We start from the raw sequence: 14,437 nt of genomic DNA, 5'->3' as shown, positions 1-14,437 counted from the left end.
GTGTGCAGTACTCTATATATTTTGTACCAATTGAGAACTTTGGTCTAATTCCCTGAGATCTGGATCTTCTCTGGAAAATCATTATTTTAGTCTTTTTGGGGTTTACTGCCAGGGCCCAGGTCTGGCAGTACTGCTCTAGCAGATCCAGGCTCTGCTGTAGGCCATGTGCTGTGGGTGACAACAGGCATAGGTCATCTGCGAAGAGTAGGCATTTAACTTCTGAATTATGGAGACTAACACCAGGGGCTGAGGATTTTTCTAGAATAGTGGCCAATTCGTTGATGTAAATATTGAAGAGTGCAGGGCTCAGATTACAACCCTGACGAAGGCCCCGCCCCTGGTTAAAGAATTCTGTTCTTTTCTTGCCAATTTTAATGCTGCACGTATTGCCAGTATACATTGATTTAATTATGTCATATGTTTTACCCCCTACACCACTTTCAATAACTTTGTAGAACAGTCCTGTATGCCAAATAGAATCAAATGCTTTTTGGAAGTCGATAAAGCAAGCGTATATTTTGGTATTATTTTGGTGGACATGTTTACCTATCAGGGTGTGTAGGGTGTAAATATGATCGGTCGTGCGATGTTTTGGTATAAATCCAATTTGGCTTTTACTCAAGACATTGTGCTTATTAAGGAAGTTTAGAACTCTTACATTGATAATACTACAGAAAACCTTCCCCAGGTTACTGTTCACACAAATGCCTCTGTAATTGTTAGGGTCAAATTTGTCTCCGTTTTTAAAGATTGGGGTTATGAGTCCTTGATTCCAGATGTCAGGGAAATAACCTACACTCAGGATCAAATTAAACAGTTTTAATATAGCCAATTGAAATTTTGCACTAGTGAGTTTGAGCATCTCATTTAGGATGCCATCAGGTCCGCATGCCTTTTTAAATTTAAGAGCCTGAAGTTTCTTATAGAGCTCCTGGTCAGTAATGGTCCTGGTCTCTCTCTCTCTCTCTCTCTCTCTCTCTCTCTCTCTCTCTCTCTCTCTCTCTCTCTCCACAGGAGCAGTTTGAGCTTGCACTGACAGCCGTAGCGGAGGAGGTGAATGCCATCCTAAAAGCTCTTCCACAGTGAAACTCGACGCCGCCCCACACCGTGCCATGTCTCGCTGTCTAAACACATGTTTTTCTGCCCACTCAAGTCTGACATCTCGCTTATGTCCCAAATGGCACCCTATTCCCTATGTAGTGCGCTACTTTTGAACAGGGCCCATAAGGGTCTGGTCAAAAGTGGTACACTATGTAGGGTATATTGTGGTGCCATTTCGGACATACCTACCTATCTTCTCTTGTTTCTCTCTCCTCTGATTCTCGCTCTTGGTATACTTATGAACGTTGTGCCAGATACTTGACCGACCTGGTCTTCTTAAGTGTGATGTATTCTGTTTGCAGTTGTGTTCCAGTACCACTTACAGATAGCTAGACAAGGTCACATGTGTTCTCTCTATCTCTTTGTGATCTGAATAATCTATTATACTAAGAATCAGATAATTGGTTATTGATGTGTGATGAATATGATATTGTATTCAAGGCCTGAACATCTGTGTCCTGTATATAGAGAAGATGCTTCAAAGAACAATGTCGATGTGATCTTTACTATTAAAGTTCTGAACCACATTCTATGGCCCTGTTCAAATACATTCTAAATGCATCCTTCCTTCCTTGAGAATCTGTAAGTGATATACACTACCGGTCAAACGTTTTAGAACACCTACTCATTCAAGGGGTTTTTCTTTATTTTTACTATTTCCTACATTGTAGAATAACACATAGGGAATCATGTAGTAACCAAAAAAGTGTTAAACGAATCTAAATATATTTTATATTTGAGATTCTTCAAAGTAGCCAGCCTTTGCCTTGATGACAGCTTTGCACACTTGTCATTCTCTCAACCAACTTCACCTGGAATGCTTTTCTAACAGTCTTGAAGGAGTTCCCACATATGCTGAGCACTTGTTGGCTGCTTTTCCTTCACTCTGCGGTCCGACTTTTCCCAAATCATCTCAATTTGGTTGAAGTCGGGGGATTGTGGAGGCCAGGTCATCTGATGCAGCGCTCCGTCACTCTCCTTCTTGGTCAAATAGCCCTTACACAGCCTGGAGGTATGTTCGGTCATTATCCTTTTGAAAAACAAATTATAGTCCCATAAACCCAAACCAGATGGGATGGCGTATCGCTGCAGAATGCTGTGGTAGCCATGCTGGTTAAGAGTGCCTTGAATTCTAAATAAATCACAGACAGTGTCACCAGCAAAGCACCCCCACACGATAACACCTCCTCATCCATGCTTTACAGTGGGAACTACACATGTGGAGATAATCCGTTCACCACACCGCGTCTCACAAAGACACGGCAGTTGTAATCAAAAATCTATAATTTGGACTCCAGAGAGAAATTTCCACCGGTCTAATGTTCATTGCACGTGTTTCTTGGCCCAAGCTAGTCTCTTCTTCTTATTAGTGTCCTTTAGTAGTGGTTTCTTTGCAGTGATTTGACCATGAAGGCCTGATTCACTCAGTCTCCTCTGAACAGTTGATGTTGAGATGTGTCTGTTACTCGAACTCTGTAAAGCATTTATTTGAGCTGCAATTTCTGAGGCTAGTCACTCTAATGAACTTATCCTCTGCAGCAGAGGTAACTCTGGGTCTTCCTTTCCTGTGGTGGTCGTCATGAGAGTCAGAAGGCACACCTGTTAATTGAAATGCATTCCAGGTGACTACCTCATGAAGCTGATTGAGAGAATGCCAAGTGTGTAAAGCTGTCATCAATGCAAAGGGTGGCTATTTGAAGAATCTCAAATATAAAATATATTTTGATTTGTTTAACACTTTTTTGGTTACTACATGATTCCATATGTGTTATTTCATAGTGTTGATGTCTTCACTATTATTCTACAATGTAGAAAATAGAAAAAATAAAGAAAAACCCTTGAAAGAGTAGGAGTTCTAAAACTATGGGCCGGTAGTGTACAGATACCCACCCATCGAAGAACTTCCTAGAAAGGAAGGAACCTAGGAAGAAACCTAAAGGAACCAGGCTCCGAGGAGTGGCCAGTCCTCTTCTGGCTGTGCCACCACCCTATTACTTTCCCCCAATCCAACCGATTCATATCTGTGGTAACTTTAAGTAGGAAGGAAGTGTTTAAACAGGGCCTGTATGTGAGGCTCAATTTAGTCAGATACGCTTTAGCCAATATCCGCACCGCAGTTGTTTTGACTGTGTCGGAGGTGGAACTGCGTTAAGAGCTGTCAAAGCCACAGGCAGCTCCTGGAATTATACCTAAAGCGGACATTGCCATTGGCTGCGCAGAGTCGCATGATCAGAAATCCCATGCAGCCATGCAGTTCGAACCCTGGAATGTGAGATGTTATTTTGTTGAATGATTTTTCAATTCGATCATCATTATGTCTATATAGCCTACAATGTCTCGTTATGAACTTTGACACGATTGGGGCGGGTGTGGCTTCATGACAATGACTAAGAGCAGCTGCTCACGGATTTCACGGCTCCAAGGCAATTCAACCTCCCGACACAGCCAAAACATCCACTATGTGGGTGTCTGCAATCACTGGTTAGTGCTTGATCTGATTTAATCTAGGTCTTAGTTGTTCTCTTGTGCAGACTGCATTTGTTTGTTATGTACATTGTTTTGTATATTAATTTAATACCGTTAATATTTAAATTCACTGAAATGTAATGATTATAAATACATACAATGAGTGTACAAAACATTAAGAAGAACTTCCGAATATTGAGTTGTTTTGCCCAGTTACCCTCTGAATGACAAACATACACAATCCATGTCTCAATTATCTCATGGCTTAAAAATCCTTCTTTAACTAAGCTGTCTCCTCCCCTTCATCTACACTGATTGAAGTGGATTCAACAAGTGACAGAAATAAGGGATCATAGCTTTCACCTGGTTAGTCTATGTCATGAAAAGAGCAGGTGTTCTTAATGTTTTGTACGCTCAGTGTAGAGTGAGCAATATAGATATTAACAATATGATGTGATATGATTAACCTGAATTATATTGGCATTGTTAATATGTTTGTTTTGTCCTCTTAATCGACAGAATATTGTGACTCATGTGTACAGGTAAAGTCCATGTATAGAATATAAATTATTGGAAGCTTGTTGTGCTATTAAAATGTTTACTGAACTTGTCAATGAAAATTATATATTTTGTGTGGAAACAAAATTCTATCAGATTGATAATAAACCACAGAACGGTTGACCAGACCTTTGTCTGTCAATTGTTCCACTACTGTAGCTCTTTAGAAAACATTAAAAGGAAGATGGCATTTGATCAGTTGAATAAAAGCCGGCTTCTTTTACCAGAGGGTGAGTGCATTGACTGAATGCCATGGCTGAAATAAAGATAGATACCCGCACGCTGATGAATTCTCCTGCAGTTTATTTTGCAACGCATCCACCCGAAGGTCTTCATCAGGCTTAACCCACGTGAAGAAAGCAGTGGTATTTATAGAACTCCATGCCTGGACAGATGAAATGCTTGGCTCACCACCTTTTGTCAGTTGAGAGACAGGGCAGGCAATGAAACAGATAATCAGCCCAGTGTTTTACCCACTGAGATACATTAGAGGGTAATACCAGGAGAGAAAGTTCTGGGCAGCTGTATGGGAGACAACAATCAGATTGTCTTCATTTCAATCTCACATCAGGTTTGTGTAGCCTGTTACACCGAGAGCAGGGCACTGATCATCTTTACTTCCTAAGTTGTCATAGCGCTTTTCAGTTTCTGAAAGAGCACATGGTGGCTGTCCATATTCCTACTCACAAGTCATTGCCGTACACTTGTGCATAACTATTCATATTGGAGCAGTTTACACAGGATCAGCATTTCTACCAGACAGACAGAAGAAGAAAGCGAACGAGGGACAAGGATATTGCCCAGCAGCGCAAACTAGTTTAAAACCTTATTTGTTTGTGAAGAAGATCAAAGTTATCAGGGCCTTGGATAGACATGAGAGACTGCCTCAGCAATTTTCTCCCCATTCATTCTCAACAACATCAGGCCCCTTTTGGGGGGGGGAATCCTGGAAAGCATCCCAGCCAGCTCCCAGCAAACACTTGGGATTTCCGTATGCTCTCCATGGCCAAGTGGCATGTTCGTAAACTTGTTGTGTTACTCATCCATTGATCAGCAGGTGTTTGGTTCTGTAACAACAACCCACCTCTATGATTCACAGCCACAAAGCAGCTGCTTGAACAGCTGAGTAAGTTTTATAGTGTAAAACTCTCCTTTCACTGCGATAATCACATCTAAAACTACCTAGCCTAGCCAATCGGATTCCATCCACGATTGGGAATTTAACGTTGCACCTTGTAATTCAACCAAACTAACACCAACCTAGTAATGAGGTCAAGAGCAATACCGCCATGTAGATATACACAGAGGACCTATTGATTGGTGAAGTATTGAGTTTGCTAAGACCAGCACACAAATGTGACCATGAATTTACAAGTGTATTAAGGGATTGAGAGTTAGCAGTAATTAAAACGAGGCAGTGGTTGAGAGTCGGAGGAGAGGAGAGCACGTGAGAACATTAAAAGGGTGGGTTGTTACAGATTTTAAACTGGGTGGTTCGAGCCCTGAATGCTGACCGTACCACAGGTATGTAAAACCTATATTTTTACTGCTCTAATTACGTTGGTAACCAGTTTATAATAGCAATAAGGCACCTCGGGGGTTTGTGGTATATGGCCAATATACCACGGCTAAGGGCTGTATCCAGGCACCTCGCGATGCGTTGTGCGTATGAACAGCCCTTAGCTGTGGTATATTGGACATATACCACACCCCCTCGGGCTTAGTGTATTTGTATTTATTATGGATCCCCATTAGCTGCTGCCAAGGCAGCTAATCTTCCTGGGGTCCAGCTAAAATAAGGCAGTTTATACTATATTATTACAATTACATTACAATACATTCACAACAGATTTCACAACACAGGCCTGAGGGCCTCTACTCTACTACCACATATTTACAACACAAAATCCATGTGTACATGTGTGTATAGTGCGTATGTTATCATGTGTGTGTGTGTATGCATGTGTCTGTGCCTGTGTTTGTGTCTCTTCACGGTCCCCACTGTTCCATAAGGTGTATTGTTATTGTTTTTTAAAATCTGATTCTACTGCTTGCATCAGTTATCTGATGTGGAATAGAGTTTCATGTAGTCATGGCGCTATGTAGTGCGTCTATTCTGGACTTGGGGACTGTGAAGAGACCTCTGGTGGCATGTCTTGTGGGGTATGCATGGGTGTCCGGGTGCATTCAACATGTCAATACCTGTAACAGAGTGGATTGTAAGAGCATTTTAAGTGCAATTGAAAAGGTCTGAGACTGAAAAGGTCCACTCGTCGTTCAGGGTTTGGTCTGTGTCTTAGGGACCTGCACTATTATCAAAGGATAATTGGGTTTTCAAGCTGCTTGTTTGGGGTCTGAGTGATCCATGCACTTGAGGATAGCTTCAATATTTAACGTTGTTGCTGGGACAGATACATTTTCCCATTTGATATCACTAATTCCTCCCATTTCTGTACTCTTTGACCAGGACCTGTCATACTCACGGACGGACCACATTGTGAAAGTATAAATAAATGCCTGAGCTGTCACGCTAGACTAGAGGAAGCATCCTAGCTATCTGGAAACATTAAAATCCCTAGTCACTTGGTTAAACCAATGTTCATAAAAAGCTATGCACTTTTTAATTTTGTAATATTTAACTACTTGAAACGTATTAATCCTCCCAAATGAGAGATGACAGAATAGCAAAAGGCATTGGAACACACTAGGTACGCGACAGCAGGAGAAAGCAATTACCATGAATACATGTTCTAATAAAATTGTATCCTTCAGATGATAAGCAATTAAATATGTGTAATTATGGTTTCCATACAGTCATTTCCAAGCTGATTAGTGCTGTGTTCTTTAAATCCTGTAATGGAGCTGTGGATGGTGCTATGGATGGCCGTGGCAGCTCATCTGCACATCTATAATGATAATGAGGTCTTAGGAATGCCGAATAGCGGCAGTAAGCCTGTTCTCAGCCCCAGTTATAAGAGCTGTCAAGGGAGGGATACGTCAGCAACAAGAAAAGGAGACGCAGCCCATATGTACCCGCTCTATGCACACAGGCAGTGTCACTGTCACCAACGGCTCAACAGGGATACGGCCGTTTCCATTTTAGTCTTCTTCGCCTTGATGGGTGGGAGACTGAGACTTTGACTATAAATCAAATCAAATTGTATTGGTCACCTACACATATTTAGCAGATGATATTGCAGGTGTAGCGAAATGCTTGTGTTTTTTGCTCTGAATGATGCCGTTCTGGAGAGATGGTGAGCAGCTCGGACTGATCCACTCAACTCTCGAGGGTTGATCGGTACTATGAGGAAGTATGGTCTGTCAGGTCAGGTGTGTTGACTCAAGTCTAAGGTTCAGTCTCAGGTTAAGGTTTTAACCCGTCAATTCAAGTCAGATGTGTGTTTTCCCCGTTGGAATATGACACCTGGGACATGGCTGTACAATTTGAGTTTGGGAGGTTTTTTGGGGGGATGGTTATTAGACTTTTAACAGTTAGGGGGGAAAAAGAAGTGCGATGAGATTTTAAGCAGCACAACATCTGGTGGGATAAAAAGGCAAGCCTTCAATCATGGTGGATATCTCTGCTCATTAGCGACACACACACACACACACACACACACACACACACACACACACACACACACACACACACACACACACACACACACACACACACACACACACACACATCCCTCCCCGGTTATTAACGGGCAAACAGGTGTGACACTGACATTTTACAGTTTCATCACTGTCCCATCATGCATCAGGGAAACTCCTGGCATTTTGCCTCTGTGTGTTTTTATCAGCGGTGGCTGCGTGACTGACCAGTGCGACCCCAATGTTGCTCACTGTCACTCATCATAAGTGAGTTTATCAACACACATCTAATCCGCGCACTCCAGTGGGACCTTAACCATTTGCATACTAAGATTGCTTTCTTCTGCTTAGCAGAGGAGCCACCTCCTTTGCATAATTAAAAATGAGAAGGATGCCGCTGACAAATGTGTCATAACATCGTTAGATATACAACTATATTTTAAAGGATACATTTAGAGAGGCAATGGATTGGATGGAAAGTAAAAGGGCTAAAGGGTACAAAACATTACAAATTCAAAATCAAATAGCTAAATGATCCTTAGTACGACCTTCTTAAAACAATTCCATGTAGCTTAGTAGAATCCCCCCTTCCCCGGCTTAGACAGGTCTTAAACTGTTATGGGTATTAAGGACAATTGCTCTTTCCATGACATAGACTGACCAGGTGAATCCAGCTATGAACCCTTGATGTCACCTGTTAACTCCACTTCAAATCAGTGCCTATGAAGGGTAGGAGACAGGTTAAAGGAGGATTTTTAAGCCTTGAGACAATTGAGACATGGATTGTGCATGTGTGCCATTCAGAGGGTGAATTGGCAAGGCAACTGAATATTAAGAAGGTGTTCTTAATGTTTTGTACACTCAGTGCATTTAAGTGCCTTTGAACTGCAACGCTGCTGGGTTTTTCAAGCTCAACATTTCCCCCTGTGTATCAAGAATGGTCCACCACCAAAAGGACATCCAGCCAACGTGACACAACTGTGGGAAGCATGGGCCAGTATCCCTGTGGCCCGACGCTTTTGACACCTTGTAGTCCATGGCCAGACAAATTGAGGCTGTTCTGAGGGCAAAAGGTGGTGCAACTCAATATGCCCAAATGTTTTGTACACTCAGTGTATGTTATGGTATAGATATATGAGCAGTGGGAGTTTGAGCATTTCACATCTTTACAGCGGGTTGATAAATATACAATGATTAGGAAGAGATAGAAAGATATACAGTACACATAATTGAAAAGGATCAGGTTCAGAACATGTAAAAAATATTGTAGAAAAAATGTCTGGCCTTCTGCTCACCGTACCATTTTGCAGCATGTTGACATTGTAGTAGAAGGCCCATATTGCCTGTCATCTGTTTATGTTAATGAACACTTTTACACCTTCTCACCCGCTGTGGCTAATCTCCACTGTACATGGGGTCATTCTATGAAAATGGTGGCTTTTTGAACAGCCAACTTTTACAAATTGTAATTCTTTTTTTTTTTTTAATCAAAACTTATAGTCAGATAATAATTAACCCCTTAAATTAACCCTCAACATAAATGACAGCTCAACATATTTTTCTATTTTTTGTTTGGATCAGTAATAATTTACTTTAAAACATGCATGTGTAAAGTTTTATTGTCTGACATTTTTCCATTTATACTGTTGTTTTTTAGTAACATTAGAAATAATTGAGGGTGAGTCATCAAAATTGAATGATCATATCCTTAAAATGTTTACTAATGAATGTAGCAACAGTTAGGTAGATACAAAAACTATATTCTATTAAATTGGGCAACTCTGATGCCAGAACACCAGTACACCATACAGTAATACCAGTGACGCAATGTAACACCAGTGACACAATGTAACACCAATGACAAACATACGATTATTTCAAACAAATTTGATCAATTTATTAGTAATATGTTTAATTACAAATCATTTCAGATTTCATAAAATGGGTTGGTTTAATATGAACAATAAAATGAGGGTTATTGGTCAAAGATTAAGAACAAAAGATGAAGCCTATTGACTAAAATGTGTCTTTCATAACACAACAGATGTGTTGTCTGTAAAGATGTAATATGTAATTGTATTCGATTTCCAGTGTAAGATGCATGCAACATAATACAAACATGAAATACTACTCTGCCACGCCTTTCCACAAAACTATGTAGTTGTTAAAACAGTATATATAAATTCTCGTGCCATGTGACAAATATTGTGTAGGCCTACTTAAAGGGATAGTTCATCTGAATTACGAAATGACATATTGGCTTCCTTACTGTGTAAGCAGTCTATGGACAAGGTAGGACAGCAGTTAATGCTTTGGTTTTGTGCCACAAATGCTAAATAATTAGCATTTGAAACAGTGGCCAGGCAAACAAAAAGTATGGCGTGCTGTCATATTTTGTCCATAGACTGCATACATGGTAAGGAAACCAAAATGTCATTTTGTAATTTAGGTGAACTATCCCTTTAAGTAACTCTGTAGATACAGAGTACATATGTCTTCCTACAGACACATTGTCTTAATTCTGACCTTGCAGTACTGGGTTCACCGTCTGGAGTGGATGGGGGAGGGGGGCCAACTCTGTCGTCAACACTGTTGTGTTTTTTTTGTCATTTCCTTCACTCCTGTCTTTTTTCCCTCTCTATGAGATCCTTCACTTTCTGTTTTGACTCTCTAAATGCTTTAAGTAAGTCTGGTGTGTTTAAGGTAGGCTTCTCTGCGGTGTGTGTAAGCATCCCTGCACTGTCTGTAGAGTCTTTGCTTTTCAGCAGCACCTCATTTTGCCATATTTATCAAAAGGAAAGCCATATTATGTCGTTACAATATTGAAACAGTAATAAAATGCTAATAAGTCTTTTTTAATATAATTGTTGAGGGTGCTTTTCATAACAGTCCCGTCTCCAATGAACCTTTGACCCAGGAAGAATTTGGCAAGGATGTTGAATTTTTCAAACTGGTGTTTTTTTATACATTTTAACACCAGTGACATGAAATTGAGGAACAGCTATTACTTGTAAATTATTTGTAATATTTATTTGATATTTGAGTTTTTTTAAGTAGTCCACTAAATAACTATATTACTTTCCTTTGTATTATGACATTTAAAGGGAGAAAAATATATTTTTAACTCAAAATATGTCACTAAACCATGACTCCTGACCCAAGGGACAAGCCAATTTCATGGTACTGACAGTGGACTACAATATATAAAAACACATTGTTTGTAATATAACTGTCTTACATATGTTTTATTAATAATAAAACACTTCAATTAAAACATTAAAATAATTTAGGGGGTCATTATCTCACACTTTTAAGTGTTTTTCCTGGTGAATAAGGTCGGGACAGGAAAGCCACCATTTTTGTAGAATGACCCATATGAGACAACTGTTCCATATGAACAGTTTAAGTGTTAACCTTTTTATATGAAGCATCTGCAGACTTTTCATAGGACCAAAAGATTACCCAACTGGAACGTGATTCATTGGAAAAAGGAAATATGTGTGTCCCAAATGACAACCTATTCCCCATGGCCCTGGTGAAAAGTAGTGCACTATAAAGGGAATAGGGTGCCATTTGGGAAGTAGACCATGTGTTCCACCCTGCCTAATACAGACCTGTGTTTGCGTTGCACAATTTAATAACATGATATTAAAAATGCCCACAGCGATTGTTGTCACACGGCGCACGTTTTCACCAAGATGGACGACCTTTGGTGCATTTTAAAGAGGCAGTTTCATGAGTTTTCTAAACAAAACGATCGCAATACTGTACCATGAGGAACAATAACTGGGGTTAGATATTTCTGTTGTCAGGCAGCACCTAAATATTTTTAACGCTGCTAAAAGAGTCAAATTATATCAAAAACAGTATTTAGTATTTGTGCTCAATGGTACTCCCAATACTGTCAAAGTCATAGCAGTTGCAGAGACAGTGGTAGGTTGATATTCTGAAAAGATGTATTGATGATGAATATTGAGATTAACATGAAATAAGTTTTTTTCTGGCACCAGGAAGTAAACCATGTGAATAACGAGTACCAAAAGTTACTCCGGGAGAGCAAAGCAAAGACTGGTGCACAGTGTGAAACTTCAACTACACCAGGAGAACGTGTTAGGTCAGGATGAAGGTTCTGCATCAAGTCCGGTCTAAGTCTGAAGCTCAGGCACCTCTCCTCAGTGGGAGAAAGGCAGTGTACTTAAAGCTGGTGTCCCAAATACAACCCTGTTCCCTATGTAGTGCACTTCTTTTGACCAGAGCCCTTTGGACCCTGGTCAAATATAGTGCACTATATTCGAGAATAGGGTGTCATTTGGGATGCAAACTAGATCCTTTTCTCTCCTTCCAGGAGGTGAGGCTATATCTCTGGCTTGTCTTGTGCGCATGTCATTTGTCATTCGGGGTCACAGTGAGTCCCCCATACCTTTCCTGAACAAATAACTGATCATGACCTTTGTTCTTTCCATTTGCATAACAATTTACATCAATATTCCGCCAGTCACAGCTGTGGCAGCCATAGACTATGCTAAATGCCAGCCTCCTGATTCCAAAAGTAGATTTTTAATGAACCCTCACATTGGAGGGGGAGGGGCTGGTGAGGGGGTTGAGGGGCAGCACCTGCGATACATAGTAGGCTGCTCAGAAGCCTCGTTTGTACCTGGGGCTAACATGCGACCTTGGTCCTGATCTTATGCACATCCTGATTGTGCCCACATTGTAGCCGTTGTATCTACACACACTAGTCAAATATTTATCTTATCCGTCCACTGTGTCCTCATTGTGACCAGATTTCCTGGTCACAGATATTCTTTCAAAATAATATTTATTTATTATAAGACACATATTGATGAAATAAGTCAATGGCACCACCTGTCAATGACTGTAGAGGGCGGGATAATGATGATTTAAATGGTTTCACTGTCCAGATCTGTCTGCGCTGTGTGTCTGACGACCTCCGGTGGTGGTCAGGAAGATTCAATCACAATCAGATCACAATGTCTTTTAATTGTCTACACCTGTCAAAAAATGTGGGCACAGTCATAATGTGGACAAGCTCAGGACAGAGGACGCATATTAGAAAAGTACCTTCAGAAAGTATTCACACCCCTTTTGGCCTTTGTTACAGCCTGAATATCCCATAACGTCAAAGTGGAATTTGGTTTGTGGGAAAAAAAATAAAAGTTGAAAGGTCTTCAATCAATAAGTATGCAACCCCGTCCGTGTTCAATAACAGTGGTTAACATGATTTTCGAATGACGACCACATCTAAACTCAGCAAAAAAAGAAACGTCCTCTCACTGTCCTCTCACTTTTCAGCAAACTTAACGTGTAAATATTTGTATGAACATAACAAGATTCAACAACTGAGACATATATTGAACAAGCCTAGACATGTGACTAACAGAAAAGGAATAATGTGTCCTTGAACAAAGGGGGGGTCAAAATCAAAAGTAACAGTCAGTATCTGGTGTGGCCATTAAGTACTGCAGTGCATCTTCTCCTCATGGACTGCCCCAGATTTGCCAGTTCTTGCTGTGAGATGTTACCCCACTCTTCCACCAAGGCACCTGCAAGTTCCCGGACATTTCTTGGGGGGGAATGGCCCTAGCCCTCACCCTCCGATCCAACAAGTCCCAGACATGCTCAATGGGATTGAGATCTGGGCTCTTCGCTGGCCATGGCAGAACACTGACATTTCTGTTTTGCAGGAAATCACACACAGAACGAGCAGTATGGCTGGTGGCATTGTCATGTTGGAGGGTCATGTCAGGATGAGCCTGCAGGAAGGGTACCACATGAGGGAGGAGGATGTCTTCCCTGTAACGCACAGCGTTGAGATTGCCTGCAATGACAACAAGCTCAGTCCGATGATGCTGTGACACACCACCCCAGACCATGACGGACCCTCCACCTCCAAAATCGATCCAGCTCCAGAGTACAGGCCTCTGTGTAACGCTCATTCCTTCGACGATGAACGCGAATCCGACAAGCACCCCTGGTGAGATAAAACCGCGACACGTCAGTGAAGAGCCCTTTTTGCCAGTCCTGTCTGGTCCAGCGATGGTGGGTTTGTGCTCATAGGCGACGTTGTTGCCGGTGATGTCTGGTGAGGACCTGCCTTACAACAGGCCTACAAGCCCTCAGTCCAGCCTCTCTCAGCCTATTGTGGACAGTCTGAGCACTGATGGAGGGATTGTACGTTCCTGGTGTAACTCGGGCAGTTGTTGTCATCACACCTGTGGGACAGGTACAGGATGCTCGAATGTACCAATCCTGTGCAGGTGTTGTTACACGTGGTCTGCCACTGTGAGGACGATCAGCTGTCCGTCCTGTCTGCCTGTAGCACTGTTTTAGGCGTCTCACAGTACGGACATTGCAATTTATTACCCTGACCACATCTGCAGTACTCATGCCTCCTTGTAGCACATTCACATAGATGAGCAGGGACCCTGGGCATCTTTCTTTTGGTGTTTTTCAGGGTCAGTAGAAATGCCTCTTTAGTGTCCTAAGTTTTCATTACTGTCCTAAGTTTTCATTACTGTGACCTTAATTTCCTACCGTCTGTAAGCTGTTAGTGTCTTAACTACCGTTCCACAGGTGCATGTTCATTAATTGTTTATGGTTCATTGAACAAGCATGGGAAACAGTGTTTTAACCCTTTACAATGAAGATCTGTGAAGTTATTTGGAAAAAGGGACGTTTCTTTTTTGCTGAGTTT

The 14,437-nt window shown here is 41.2% G+C and overlaps 1 protein-coding gene across 1 annotated transcript in view; it reads left to right on the top strand.

Moving 5' to 3' along the window:
- Positions 1-1,086, top strand: part of LOC120027648 (receptor-type tyrosine-protein phosphatase N2-like) — a 184,960-nt gene extending 183,874 nt beyond the window's left edge. The window contains exon 18 of the mRNA XM_038972642.1: positions 1,015-1,086. Within this exon, the coding sequence (XP_038828570.1) occupies positions 1,015-1,086 (72 nt within the window). The remainder of the gene's footprint in view (positions 1-1,014) is intronic.
- Positions 1,087-14,437: the final 13,351 nt, after the last annotated feature.

Source organism: Salvelinus namaycush, chromosome 33, assembly GCF_016432855.1.
Source record: "Salvelinus namaycush isolate Seneca chromosome 33, SaNama_1.0, whole genome shotgun sequence".
NCBI lineage: Eukaryota > Metazoa > Chordata > Actinopteri > Salmoniformes > Salmonidae > Salvelinus > Salvelinus namaycush.
This window is presented reverse-complemented; position numbering and strand designations above follow the sequence as displayed.